The sequence below is a fragment of the Chelonia mydas genome, chromosome 15 (genome assembly GCF_015237465.2).
Source record: "Chelonia mydas isolate rCheMyd1 chromosome 15, rCheMyd1.pri.v2, whole genome shotgun sequence".
NCBI classification, from domain to species: Eukaryota; Metazoa; Chordata; order Testudines; family Cheloniidae; genus Chelonia; species Chelonia mydas.
Genome location: NC_057856.1, coordinates 26,192,612 through 26,207,136, shown reverse-complemented (window position 1 = coordinate 26,207,136; position 14,525 = coordinate 26,192,612). Strand labels below are relative to the sequence as shown.

At 39.3% G+C, this 14,525-nt stretch overlaps 1 protein-coding gene across 6 annotated transcripts in view; it reads right to left on the bottom strand.

The window, feature by feature from the left end:
- Window positions 1-105: 105 nt before the first annotated feature.
- ORAI1 (ORAI calcium release-activated calcium modulator 1) overlaps window positions 106-14,525 on the bottom strand; it is a 32,378-nt gene continuing 17,958 nt past the window's right edge. For 2 of the 6 annotated variants that reach the window (XM_037878359.2, XM_037878361.2), the window contains 2 exons: window positions 14,456-14,504; window positions 106-3,728 (listed from right to left, as the gene is read on the bottom strand). In XM_037878359.2, the coding sequence (XP_037734287.1) occupies window positions 3,162-3,728; window positions 14,456-14,470 (582 nt within the window). In that variant the 5' untranslated portion in view covers window positions 14,471-14,504 and the 3' untranslated portion in view covers window positions 106-3,161. Of the gene's footprint in view, window positions 14,505-14,525 lie in introns of those variants that run through there. The other 4 variants (XM_037878358.2, XM_007058292.4, XM_037878362.2 and 1 more) reach the window with 3 other exon arrangements.

Here is a 14,525-nt window from a genome sequence, read left to right as displayed (position 1 = left end):
GGTGAATCACTCAACACTTAAGAGGATATCTTCACGAAACTGAGATTATTACTGGCACCGTGTAACTAAATGGAGTAAAATGAGTGACAGTTACAGAACAAGACGTTTGTCAGATGTCTTGGTGACAAGACAAATTATAAGCATATTTTATTTCAATTTTAAACCTAAATATAATATATACAGCAACTGGTGTTTAAACTGTTTAAAGTAAATGCTTAATACCATTAGTATAAACGGGAACAGAATAAAATTGAGTGCACTGTACTGTTTAGAGAACAGACTTGACATCATGAGTTCTGGTCTTTATTTGTGCCTCTGCCATGCAGTTAATATGTGATCTTGCACAAGGCACATCTTTTGTGACCATTTCCCCGCTGAAGAATGGGGAAAATACATACATGAGCTGTGCCTAAAGGCTTAAAGTGCAGTTATGGTCAGAAAAAATGACTAGTAATAGCTCTAATTTAAAAGGAATGCAAACAGTTAAAAAAAATTAATAAGGTGCCCTATTTACCTTGTCCTTTTACAAACCCACATTTTCTATTTTTAAAAGTTTTCCTCTGCTGTTGCTTTGTGAAAGATTCACACAAGAGGGGAAAAGTGATGTATCCAGGAGAAACAATGAAAGCGACCCCCTTCTACACACACCCTTGAGGGAAGGGGGGAGAATGTATTCATTTATTTATTTTCTATCCTCTTTCATCGATAGTAATTTTTAAGAGTTATAAATAAATTGTAAGGTACAAAGCTTTCAGAAAAGTGTAATTTTATTTAAACTTGATAGTGTCCCTTTAAGATATTTGCTCCAGGATGCTTACTTTACCACAGCTTTCTAAAAGTCTACTTTCCCAGGTTAAGTAAGGTATCATTAGATTTACCACTGTCAACAACTCAGTAAAGGATGGGCAACTGGGTTTTTTGCTCCGGCTGGTAAATTTTCAAGACCATTTCAGAATGCCGTTTACTAAAGTTTTTACTAATATAATCCCACTAGCACTACAGGAACGAACAGTTGTGGAACAGTGAGTGGAATTCTGCTCATCAACTGTTATATTTCAGCTGCAAAAACACTGGTAATGTCAAAACCAGAGAGAATTTCTGTTTGACTTTCATATCCAGGAGTTTTTGGGGATTGCAACGCAAAAAATGTTTTTGCTCGTGAACAGAGCAAAATACGAGCAAAAATGTCACTGAGATATAGCCACAGCACTCTGATACAAATTTCAAAGTAATTTTTCAGAATATAAACTGCACTTTGGGTCCAGTCTTCTCAACACATCTTATTGGGAGTAGTGCTTTTGCTAATAAGTCAGTTGCATTGATGCAAGTAGGATTACTCATGATAATAAGTACTACCCTCAGGAGTCAGTGTTTGCAAAATTAGGACCTTAATTTGTAAAGCATGTTGAATTCATCTGGTAAAGAGGCCAGGCATAATTGACTTCATTCAACGGTGGAAAAAGCATGCACAGCTCCACTTGAAGTCAAAGAGGCATAGCTCCGATTAGGCCATGACTGAATTTGTTACCTCCAATCACAAAATTACAGGATTACATTCTATATTAGCAGCTACGAGCTGAGATCCCAGTTCTGTTCCATGGGATCTGAACATATCACAAACTGGTAGTTTCTGGCTTCAAAGAGATTTTTCACCAACTAACCCACCCACTTCCATCCTTCAGTGAAGGCAGGAGAAACGCTGTCCAAAAGCCACAATTCACTTTTAAATGTATCCAGAGTCAAACAAATTCTGAAAGAATTGAGGCCAAATCCTATAATCCTTGTCAAGTGTGAGTTTTTGCTTGAGGAAGAAGTTAGAATTTGACACAATAGCTTGAGGCTAAAACAGCAGCTTCGTTCAATAAAAGATGCAGGTCTTACAATTAAGAAGCAATTCTACTTCTTAAAATAAAAATCATTTATTTTCATAAATAAGTCTATGTAGCAATAAGTGGTCTTCCACAGCATTTTGGAAGCAAAAATCATGTGTAATTAAGATTTAATATCTTAGATACAATATTTGAGCAAGCAGAAGATTTTTCCACTGAACAAGATCAAGGCGCAGCGGTTTACTTGGGATTCCCACACAGACAAAGCACCTTTTATCATTTGTATCTGAGATTTTATTCAAAAATATATTTAATATATAAAAAGTATAAAATATTTGCTACTTTGGTTTAGAACAAAAGTAGTAGCTCTACTGTGGTTTAGTCTCTACTGGTGTATGTTATTGCTAGAGAAAAGCCATTAATAGCAAGTTTTCAACCAAGAAAAAAAAAATCTGGTGGTAGTTTCTCCATCTTTTTTTTTTTTTTTTTTTACATGGTTCTTCAATGAAAACAGGCAATTTTATCACTTCGGAGAACATATCTGCTCCCATGAATTTTAAAGCAGGTATTGCTTTTCCCTATATTTTCTTCCCAAAAGAAGAGCAGGCTTAGGGCCTCAGTCCTACAGATAAAAAGAACAGTAGCACTTGTGGCACTCCTGTTCTTTTTGCAGATACAGACTAACACGGCTGCTGCTCTGAAAGTCCTACAGATGCACATCACAATAGGACTGATCATGGGTATCTGGTAGCTGCCATGGCAAAAGGCCCTATAGAAATTAGTACAGTAATAGTTACTTGGCAGAAAAACCATGACTGGGGGAGCTAGTGGGAAAAGGGAAGGTGGAAAAGCTCTCAATTTTACCTTTCATCAGACTTTTAGAGTTCACAGTTTAGAACTGAAACCAAATGCTAATTACTCCAAGTCCCAAGTAATTTGTATTGTGCCATGCAACATGTATTGGACAAGCAATACTTTCTAGCAAACACCAACATCAAATAGAAAGAAATAAGGCTTCCCTTCCACCACTAACAAATACCAAGGCCTAAAATGTAATTCCTCTTACGCATTGATATATTCACCATTAAAAAGAAACAATTCAGATGATAAGAAGAGGGATGAGAGATGCATGCTCAGTGCAACCATACCCCAACATCAGTCTCTTCAGATGTCAGTTGTCTAAGATATCATGGTATTTTTTTACTGTTAGAAATTAGCACAGAATTTATAAATCTCTCTTTAAAATAAATCAATAGTCCAGCTAGTTCACGCAAGGAGGAGTCAACATAGCAAGGCAGAAGCAAAAAATGGATTTTTAAACCAAATATAGCTTTATATAAAATGGCTGCCAGGAGGTGGCAAGGTGTCGCCTCTGTGGTCCAGCTGATCCTGGAGTCGTGCAAACTCAGCAAGTTCATTCAATTCTTGAAACTGCCTGTCTGTTTTGTGGCTAACCAGTGACCTATAGAAGTGGACTGCAAATACAATGAAAATCAATCCAAAAGGAACCATAATAGATGTTGAGGCGATAGCTGCTGCTGCTCCTGGGGTGATGGTGGAATTGTTGTCATGGACTGAATCATTAGAAGGTGTCCCTTGTGGAAGAAATTTCACCCAACACAGCAGCACCACTTCTGCAAGGAAGAGCAAAGTCCCAATGACAGTGGAAAACGCCCAGGCGAGCTCAATGTGCCGGTGCATACGCTCATGCGGAGACTCATTAACAGAGTTGAGATTGTGCACATTACTAACGGCCTCTATATTTGGAAGAATGCAGGTACTTATCATGAGAGCAAAGAGGTGAACGGCAACAAGCACAGTAGTACAGGCACTGAAAGCTATCAAGAGACCTGGAGGGTAGACATGTGTTGAATCTAGCTGAACCTCCACCATAGCCACCTGGAAAGGAAGAAGAAAGATTTAATACTGAACTGTATATTTTAAGACATCACTTTACAAACAACAGGCTTAACATTAGCAGGTTTGAACATTTCCATTTTAGATCAAAACAATATTTTAATGATATAATTTAATTCTCACTACATCTGGACAATGAAAACAGACTTGGCAATGTCACTTTGATTGTCGTGCAGTAGCACTATGCTGCAAAGTTTGGGCTCCAAACACTGCAGGGAAGTCCTAATCAGAGAGTGGATAAACATCCGATTTAAAACATTCAAAGCTGGATTTTAAAAAAACTAAAATAAATTTGAAATTATGGCAATTCATATTAAAGCCTAAATTTATTTTAAATCTATTAAAATATTTTGAATGGAATGAGAAAATATTCAGACAGTACATGTTTGCCAAATATTTTAAAATAAAAGTTAAAAACCACTGAACTGCTGGAAGTCAGTGGCTAAGCACCTGAAACTAGAGTTTGTTGAAGTTCTAAAGAAACTTAACAGCAGTAGCCTCTTCTCCTGGTGCAAAGAATAGTTCATTCAAAGTTGAGAAACCAGTTGGGAGTTGAAAAAGCAAAAAAGCTTCTTTTCCTCTTCAAATTCACAAACAAAAACAGGAGGTTCAGATCTACTACTTCTAAAAATACTGAAGGACATGGTGACCAGAAACAATCAGATCAATTTGTTAGCTATAGATAATACTTCCTCTAATCAGTTGTTTTAAATGCAATACTGTTTTGATACAAAAAAATAAATTTATATATCCAGCACATTAAGGTTGTTTTTATTTAAGTAACATTTTAAAAATGCACAGACAACATTTTTCACTGAATTCCAATTTCCATCCATGCAGCTTGACACAAATCAAAAGTAAAAATTTAATGAAGGAAATAAACGTCATTCATTATTTTACAACAAAACAATGTAAAAAAAATAAGGCTCTGAATAAGTGTTAAGCTATATAATAGCTTAAATTGTGAGAACAGATATAGCATATCTTCCTGGTTAAGAAGAAATACCAAGACCAATCTAGATACTATATTTAATTGCAAATAAACGTTAATAGCAACCAATGAGAATCAACCTTTCTTTAGGAAAACAAAAAAAAAGAGTACAAATGCAAAACAAGATTAAAATAGATATTTAAATTGAGATTTCCTGCTTGCCATGATTTAAAAAAACACTACTGATTTTTAATCAACCACCCTGCATTAAATCCAAACCAAAACCAGTATAAATTTCTTATCATGTTAGGTTATAATTGAAACATTTTAACAACTCCTACACTCTGGGCCTGAGGTAGCCAATGGGGCCACATTTCAATTAATCCATTTCTAAGATACGTCTATTGTAAGATGCATCGTCAGTAAAGACAACACATAAGTTAATGCCAACAAAATAACTGCCCTGCCAATTCCAAGTTAATTTCCATAAGTCAGCCAGGCCTTGAGGATCAACATTTTAAGGCTCTGTTAGGCCACAAGGGAAGTGAAACAAATTCTAAAAAAAAGTAGGAATACTTCACGGTATTTTTCCCCAGCCATACAAAATTAGAGATTGTCAGTTTATCCATCTCCTGCTGATCTCAACTACAGGAGTGATGCAGACTCTAAGGGTAATAGCTATGTTCATACTGCAGTAAAAAAAAAACCCGTGGCTCTCTGCTGACTTGGGCTTACGGAGCTTGGGCCTGGGGGCTAAAAATTGCAGTGCAGGTGTGCAGAAGCTCAGATTTTTGAGACCAACCACCTTCTGGGGTTTCAGAGGCTGGGCTCTAGCTTAAGCCCAAACATCTACACCGTAATTTTTAGCCTTGCTACCTGAGCCCTGCAAGTCTGAGTCTGCTGACCTGGGCCAGCCACAGCCATGCCACAGATCTTTTATTGCAGTGCAGATGTGCCCTAAGATACATGGGGCCCAAAGCATAAAGCGCTTCTTCACTATGCTAAGGATAGCCAAATGAGAATAGTGGAGAGGGTTGGGAAGGCTGGAAGGAAAAGCAGTATCTCTACTACTTACTCTCTGCCTCTGGCCCCCAGACATCTAGAAAGCCACTCCTCAGCTACATGGGACAGAGTCGAGGACTAGTTCCCCAGCACAGGCGTCTCCTCTCAAGTCCAAGCATATTAGTAAGGCTGTACGAACTAGCATGTGGTCACCATGCATAGCTGCAATCCTCCCATTCCCAAAGGTTATAGTGGAACAACTCCCTGCAGGAACCATGGGAACTGCAAAGCCAAGGGAGCCATGCCTAGAGGCCTCCATGTGGATGACCCAGGGTTGCAATGATGTCCCAAGGTCCAAAATAGATCTCAGAACATCCACAGGTTTAAGGGGTGGAACTCCCTTCCAAATCTGTAGGTGGGCAGGAAGAACCACACTCTGGCTGTATGACTTGTAGGAAACTCCTTGAGTGAAGATTTGGAGCTAGTCTCTCAGGTGCACTAGAGCAGCACTTGGCAAACAAGGGGAAGGTGGACCTGTGTAGTTTTAGGCCACTTTTATTTCCCCTGATTTTGGAGTACGTCTGGGGCACAACCAAACTACTGGGGGTGGAACCACTCAGGGATGCTCTAACTTGAGGAGGGTTATCACCGATACAAGGATCTGCCCTACTAGCCAGGATTGCCAGGGTACACCCCAATTTTTCCCTTCTCGCTCCCACTCCAGAATATCCCCTACACCAGCTGGGGCAGGCAGGGCTGGCATTGGACCAATCTAGCACTCCTCTGTTTGGGCAGAATGCCTTAAAGCTGTATCATCATTGGAGTGGCACTTAGGAGCACAGTTGCCAACTTTCACGCAGTAAACAAGCACCTCGACTGTCACAGTAAGTAAAAAATCAAGCTAATCCCATTTGAAAACAAGGCCAAAACAAGCCCATCCCTAAGAACCCCAACATTCTATGTGACTAGATCCCCATGGCCCACAGTCTGGGACTGTGGTGGGCCCGCTGTGCACCCCAACTCTCTCCCCTCTTCTCCCCGCCCTTGCCCCTGCTTGCTGGGAGCCGATCTAAAAAAAAAGAAGCAACAAGCTACAAGCAAAAACTAGCCAACAAGCAACTCACAAGCCAATTAAGCCAAAGACAAGCCCAATTTCTGCGTTTTTTCCTTGGGTTTGGCATATCTGCTTAGGAGTGGCCAAGGATGTGGGGTGAAAAGCTGACCCCACTAAATTCAATGGAAGTTTTGCCATTTCCTTCAGTGGGGCCAGGATTTCACACCTGATCCTAATGAAGTTCTCCCCTGCCTCTGCCACATGAGGCAGAAATAGCTCAATGTTCCTTTAAATGTAAACTGAGAGGTTTCCATTCATTTTAGAAAACTTCACTTGATGGTTATGTATTATATTTATCATCCCTGCTGGGCCATATAAACTATTACATTAGTTAGTGCAGAAATGCCCCTAGCAAGAGAGGAAACTTTAAAAGCAACTCTTTCAGAAGATTCTTATAAGCATTTACAGTTGCTTAGAGACTTTAATCCTGCCATTTCTCTTGAAAAACAAATACAATATCGTGATAAATTTGGCTCTGAGACAGAGCAGTTTCTTTTGAGTAAAGCAGAAATACAAGAAAATTTCAGCAAGCAACCTTTATCAGAGGGCTTGACGAATTTGTCAGCGTGTGTTTAAGTCCAGAAAGAAAAGTGACAGGCTGCATAAGGAATAGAATAGAAAATACTGAAAAGGTTATAAAAACCATGGAAGATTGTCATACTATGGACAGTTCTGATCACCCGATATGAAAAGAGGATAGAGGAGAAATAGAGAAGGGGTCCAGAGACAGATGATAAAAATAGTTTGACGCATAGAAAGACAAAGACATTAAAATTATTGGTATTCTTTAGTTTAGAGGTGAATAAGAGGGACACAATGGAAGCATACAAAATAATGAATTGTAATAGGAAACAGCTTTCTTCCACAACAGTAAATCTGTGTAATTTTAAAAAACAATGAGCTATTCATATGGATGATGACATCCAGTTACATTAAGTAGGATTTTATTTTATTTTTTAAAGGAGGGGATATAAACCCTCATGCTTCAGGGGATAAACTAACCACTATTTGACTAGGATAAGGAAGAAACTTTCCCAGAATGCAGGTTATTCCATCATTTTCCATGCTGAGGTTTTTTGCACCTTCCTCAGAAGCAACTGATACTAGCACTCCCAGAGACAGTCCCCATTTGTTGACTGTAGACAAATAGGCCACAACTCCCCTGTTGTCAAAAATATGCTTGCGACTTTACCACATTTTTCCTCTCTAGTCTGTTAACAGGATCTACAAGTCAACATCAACCATGCAAACCACTGTGGCATGCCTGGGTTATACTTCGTCTAGACTATGTACTTGCTAAGATAAATAGCCTATACATAGATATTGAAAGGAGAAGTAATAAATAGGCACTTGTTGTCATAATAAAATCAGGAAAGTTGTAGGAAGTGTTTTAAAGGATTTAGTGAAAGACTGCAGGATAAATTTAAGTCCAGTTAAGAGGGAGATTCTACAGCAGCTCTTGAATAATCAGCGTTTACAAATCCTGAATTTCTTTTAATTACATTGAGTACAATATTTGTGTTTTTAATTTAGATTGAACAGGCCCATCCAGATGATGTTTTACAAGAGGCCCAGGCAATGCTTGACGACAGCCAAGAATGAGAACAGGCTGCTGATAAAGATATGAGAAAAGAACAAAAGACTCATTGTTACTTCTTCATTTGAATCATCTTTCTAGATCCATGGTACATGAGATGGTGTGTTTTGTAAAGCAGAGAAGCAGCACCAAAACCTACTTGGTTCTCAAGAAATTAATTAGTTCCTCAAAACTGCCACAATGTACACTTCATTCTGTATTTCTATTTGGACAGGATCCATTTTACTCAGGAGTTTGAAAGCTGAAGAGGCCTTGTAGGAAGAAATAATTCTGCCCATGAATAAATTAAAAGGAGGTGTTGACCTCCTTTGACACTATATTATAGAAAACCTATGTCTGATCGTAAACCAATTGCCAGGCTGTTTTAATACCAGATGGCCATGGTCAAGTGGGCTGAAAGCCAAACACACATTATCCATACTTTCATGTTCCAGTTGCAAGAATTAAAGTCATGGCACTCTGAATGAAAGTCCTCCTCCTGGAAGGTCTGTATTTTTATTTTCTTCAGACCATAGCACTAACTCAGTGTAATGCTAGTGCTACTGTTAAATTAAAAACAGACTAGTACAGATGGGTGAATGAAAATACGTGCTGGCATAGATGTCAGCCTGGTATTGCAGAAAGAGGTGCATTCTGCAGGTGGGTGCAGTTAGGGTTTTTAATATGGGCTTGCTTGACTTTGCCTTCTATACATCCCAAGAGTATTAATTTAGTTTACAAATTTCTGTACATATGGGTAGCTTTATTGGAACTAAGAATCATTTTCATGCTGCACTGAACACCATTTAAAAAAATTAAATGAAAAGGTGAGATGGAACCTGGTTTGCAGCCAGATACATGACTGCCATACTGTAGCGTATTACAAAGAGGTCATTTTCCAGCAAGACAGCCATTCCCAAAACGCTACCCATAAGTGCCAGGTTTACAATAATGTCCATTTAGTTATGGGGAGATGATTTCTTCCCAAAGTGACTTCTAGTCTTGATCCAAAAAGGCTGCAGGTTTCATACAAGAAATTCCTTATAATCCTACAGAAGTATTTTCTAGCTCAACTTGAAAGGGAGGAAGGAAATAGCGATCTATTACGATGCCCTGTCACAGCTGAGGAGGATTTCTCCCATCAAAGCCCAAATGAATTGGCTTTTGGTAGGTGAACTAGATATGTAGGGGCTGCCCAGGAGAGTAGAATTCTTCCTACATTTCCTATCACCCACAGGCTATAGTAGCAGCCACAGCCCTCCATATTCCCCAAGTTTTTTGGCCAAAAGATGCTGAAGTTTAGTTGGACTGGTCACACCTTCACCCTCACTCCCACACAGTAAGCTTCTGCTGAGAACAGCTCTGTGAGATGCTGAGGGGAGGAGTATAGTGCCCTTGCCCAGCATCCCCATGGCATGCCCTCCCTGTACAGAGGAATCCCGGTGTTTCCATTAGTCTCACAGCTTTTTGTGCCTGCACAGGGGAGATGGGAAGCTGCATTTCCCTTACATACTCCATAGTAAGCTATAATGAATTTTCAAAAACATGTTTTGAAATACCCAGTCTTCTCAGTAACTATGTATGGTCTTAGTAGAAGCCACCACTCTACTTAACAGCTGGTGCTCTAAATAAATGTCAGCAAGTAGGCCTGAGAACCACTGTGTGTGATCAAAATCCACATCTGGTAAATAGAAGGCAAATTCTAAGCCTAGCTCTGCCTCTCTCTTGCCTTCAGTAAGTCACTTAACCGTAGAGCAGTGGTTCTCAACCAGGGGTCTGGTGCCTCTTGGGGGGCCAAAAGCAGGTTTCAGGGAGGCTGTTAAGCAGGGGTGGCATTAGACTTGCTGGGGCCCGGGACAGCAAGCCGAAGCCCCACTACACGGGGCTGAAGCAGAGGCCCGATGCCCTGCCACCCAGTACTGAAGCTGAAGCCTAAGCAACTTAGCTTCACGGGGCCCCTGTGGCATGGGGCTCGGGCAATTGCCCTGCTTGCTACCCCCTAATGCTAGCCCTGGCTTTTACATGAACAAAAATAGTTGTAGCCCAGGTGGGCTGTGGAATTGTTATAGCATGTTGGGGGGTCCTCAAAGAAAAAGCTTGAGAACGCCTGCCCAAGAGCACACATCATTAGGCTGAAGTCAATGAAGGCATGCTAGTTTACGTTAGATATATTTCCAAATTGGTGCAAGAGATATATGTACCTTCTGCAGAGAACTGCTATGAGAATTCATATGTGTAAAGCACACAAGTGTCATGTTACATCAGAATGTCTGAAGCTGATTAATGAAAAAAAAGTCACTGTTAATCAGTTAGTGTGTGATTAGTTCATCCACTGCACTTCTGAGTATCAATGAAAATGGGAATGTATTTTTGTTGAGAGTTCATTCAATTGACTCCCCAAACTCTAATTTAAGTAAGAGCCTCCTTTAAAAAAACCACTGAGTCGAGAACAGTATCAAGGTCAGGTTTAGTACCAAGAATAAAGCAGTGTTAAAGTGAGGAAAAAGACTGTGACCATATTATTCTCTTTATGCCTATTTGTGGAGTCAGGATGGGTTTTGTCTGCACCTGGTAGCCCTTGTACCACATTACACTCAAGACTCTGAATGGTGAATCACTCAACACTTAAGAGGATATCTTCACGAAACTGAGATTATTACTGGCACCGTGTAACTAAATGGAGTAAAATGAGTGACAGTTACAGAACAAGACGTTTGTCAGATGTCTTAGTGACAAGACAAATTATAAGCATATTTTATTTCAATTTTAAACCTAAATATAATATATACAGCAACTGGTGTTTAAACTGTTTAAAGTAAATGCTTAATACCATTAGTATAAATGGGAACAGAATAAAATTGAGTGCACTGTACTGTTTAGAGAACAGACTTGACATCATGAGTTCTGGTCTTTATTTGTGCCTCTGCCATGCAGTTAATATGTGATCTTGCACAAGGCACATCTTTTGTGACCATTTCCCCAGCTGAAGAATGGGGAAAATACATACATGAGCTGTGCCTAAAGGCTTAAAGTGCAGTTATGGTCAGAAAAAATGACTAGTAATAGCTCTAATTTAAAAGGAATGCAAACAGTTAAAAAAAATTAATAAGGTGCCCTATTTACCTTGTCCTTTTACAAACCCACATTTTCTATTTTTAAAAGTTTTCCTCTGCTGTTGCTTTGTGAAAGATTCACACAAGAGGGGAAAAGTGATGTATCCAGGAGAAACAATGAAAGCGACCCCCTTCTACACACACCCTTGAGGGAAGGGGGGAGAATGTATTCATTTATTTATTTTCTATCCTCTTTCATCGATAGTAATTTTTAAGAGTTATAAATAAATTGTAAGGTACAAAGCTTTCAGAAAAGTGTAATTTTATTTAAACTTGATAGTGTCCCTTTAAGATATTTGCTCCAGGATGCTTACTTTACCACAGCTTTCTAAAAGTCTACTTTCCCAGGTTAAGTAAGGTATCATTAGATTTACCACTGTCAACAACTCAGTAAAGGATGGGCAACTGGGTTTTTTGCTCCGGCTGGTAAATTTTCAAGACCATTTCAGAATGCCGTTTACTAAAGTTTTTACTAATATAATCCCACTAGCACTACAGGAACGAACAGTTGTGGAACAGTGAGTGGAATTCTGCTCATCAACTGTTATATTTCAGCTGCAAAAACACTGGTAATGTCAAAACCAGAGAGAATTTCTGTTTGACTTTCATATCCAGGAGTTTTTGGGGATTGCAACGCAAAAAATGTTTTTGCTCGTGAACAGAGCAAAATACGAGCAAAAATGTCACTGAGATATAGCCACAGCACTCTGATACAAATTTCAAAGTAATTTTTCAGAATATAAACTGCACTTTGGGTCCAGTCTTCTCAACACATCTTATTGGGAGTAGTGCTTTTGCTAATAAGTCAGTTGCATTGATGCAAGTAGGATTACTCATGATAATAAGTACTACCCTCAGGAGTCAGTGTTTGCAAAATTAGGACCTTAATTTGTAAAGCATGTTGAATTCATCTGGTAAAGAGGCCAGGCATAATTGACTTCATTCAACGGTGGAAAAAGCATGCACAGCTCCACTTGAAGTCAAAGAGGCATAGCTCCGATTAGGCCATGACTGAATTTGTTACCTCCAATCACAAAATTACAGGATTACATTCTATATTAGCAGCTACGAGCTGAGATCCCAGTTCTGTTCCATGGGATCTGAACATATCACAAACTGGTAGTTTCTGACTTCAAAGAGATTTTTCACCAACTAACCCACCCACTTCCATCCTTCAGTGAAGGCAGGAGAAACGCTGTCCAAAAGCCACAATTCACTTTTAAATGTATCCAGAGTCAAACAAATTCTGAAAGAATTGAGGCCAAATCCTATAATCCTTGTCAAGTGTGAGTTTTTGCTTGAGGAAGAAGTTAGAATTTGACACAGTAGCTTGACGCTAAAACAGCAGCTTCGTTCAATAAAAGATGCAGGTCTTACAATTAAGAAGCAATTCTACTTCTTAAAATAAAAATCATTTGTTTTCATAAATAAGTCTATGTAGCAATAAGTGGTCTTCCACAGCATTTTGGAAGCAAAAATCATGTGTAATTAAGATTTAATATCTTAGATACAATATTTGAGCAAGCAGAAGATTTTTCCACTGAACAAGATCAAGGCGCAGCGGTTTACTTGGGATTCCCACACAGACAAAGCACCTTTTATCATTTGTATCTGAGATTTTATTCAAAAATATATTTAATATATAAAAAGTATAAAATATTTGCTACTTTGGTTTGGAACAAAAGCAGTAGTTCTACTGTGGTTTAGTCTCTACCAGTGTATGTATGACTTAGGCCCTCAGTCCTACAGATAAAAAGAACAGGAGTACTTGTGGCACTCCTGTTCTTTTTGCAGATACAGACTAACACGGCTGCTACTCTGAAACCAGTCCTACAGATGCACATCACAATAGGACTGATCATGGGTATATGGTAGCTGCCATGGCAACAGGCCCTATAGAAATTAATACAGTAATAGTTACTTAGCAGAAAACCATGATTGGGGGAGCTAGTGGGAAAAGGGAAGGTGGAAAAGCTCTCAATTTTACCTTTCATCAGACTTTTAGAGATCACAGTTTAGCACTGAAACCAAATGCTAATTACTCCAAGTCCCAAGTAATTTGCATTGTGCCATGCAACATGTATTGGACAAGCAATACTTTCTAGCAAACACCAACATCAAATAGAAAGAAATAAGGCTTCCCTCCCACCACTAACAAATACCAAGGCCTAAAATGTAATTCCTCTTACGCATTGATATATTCCCCATTAAAAAGAAACAATTCAGATGATAAGAAGAGGGATGAGAGATGCATGCTCAGTGCAGCCATACCCCAACATCAGTCTCTTCAGATGTCAGTTGTCTAAGATATCATGGTATTTTTTTACTGTTAGAAATTAGCACAGAATTTATAAATCTCTCTTTAAAATAAATCAACAGTCCAGCTAGTTCACGCAAGGAGGAGTCAACATAGCAAGGCAGAAGCAAAAAATGGATTTTGAAACCAAACATAGCTTTATACAAAATGGCTGCCAGGAGGTGGCAAGGTGTCGCCTCTGTGGTCCAGCTGATCCTGGAGTCGTGCAAACTCAGCAAGTTCATTCAATTCTTGAAACTGCCTGTCTGTTTTGTGGCTAACCAGTGACCTATAGAAGTGGACTGCAAATACAATGAAAATCAATCCAAAAGGAACCATAATAGATGTTGAGGCAATAGCTGCTGCTGCTCCTGGGGTGATGGTGGAATTGTTGTCATGGACTGAATCATTAGAAGGTGTCCCTTGTGGAAGAAATTTCACCCAACACAGCAGCACCACTTCTGCAAGGAAGAGCAAAGTCCCAATGACAGTGGAAAACGCCCAGGCGAGCTCAATGTGCCGGTGCATACGCTCATGCGGAGACTCCTTTACAGAGTTGAGATTGTGCACATTACTAACGGCCTCTATATTTGGAAGAATGCAGGTACTTATCATGAGAGCAAAGAGGTGAATGGCAACAAGCACAGTAGTACAGGCACTGAAAGCTATCAAGAGACCTGGAGGGTAGGCATAATCTCTTTCTAGCTGAACCTCCACCATAGCCACCTGGAAAGGAAGAATAAAGAT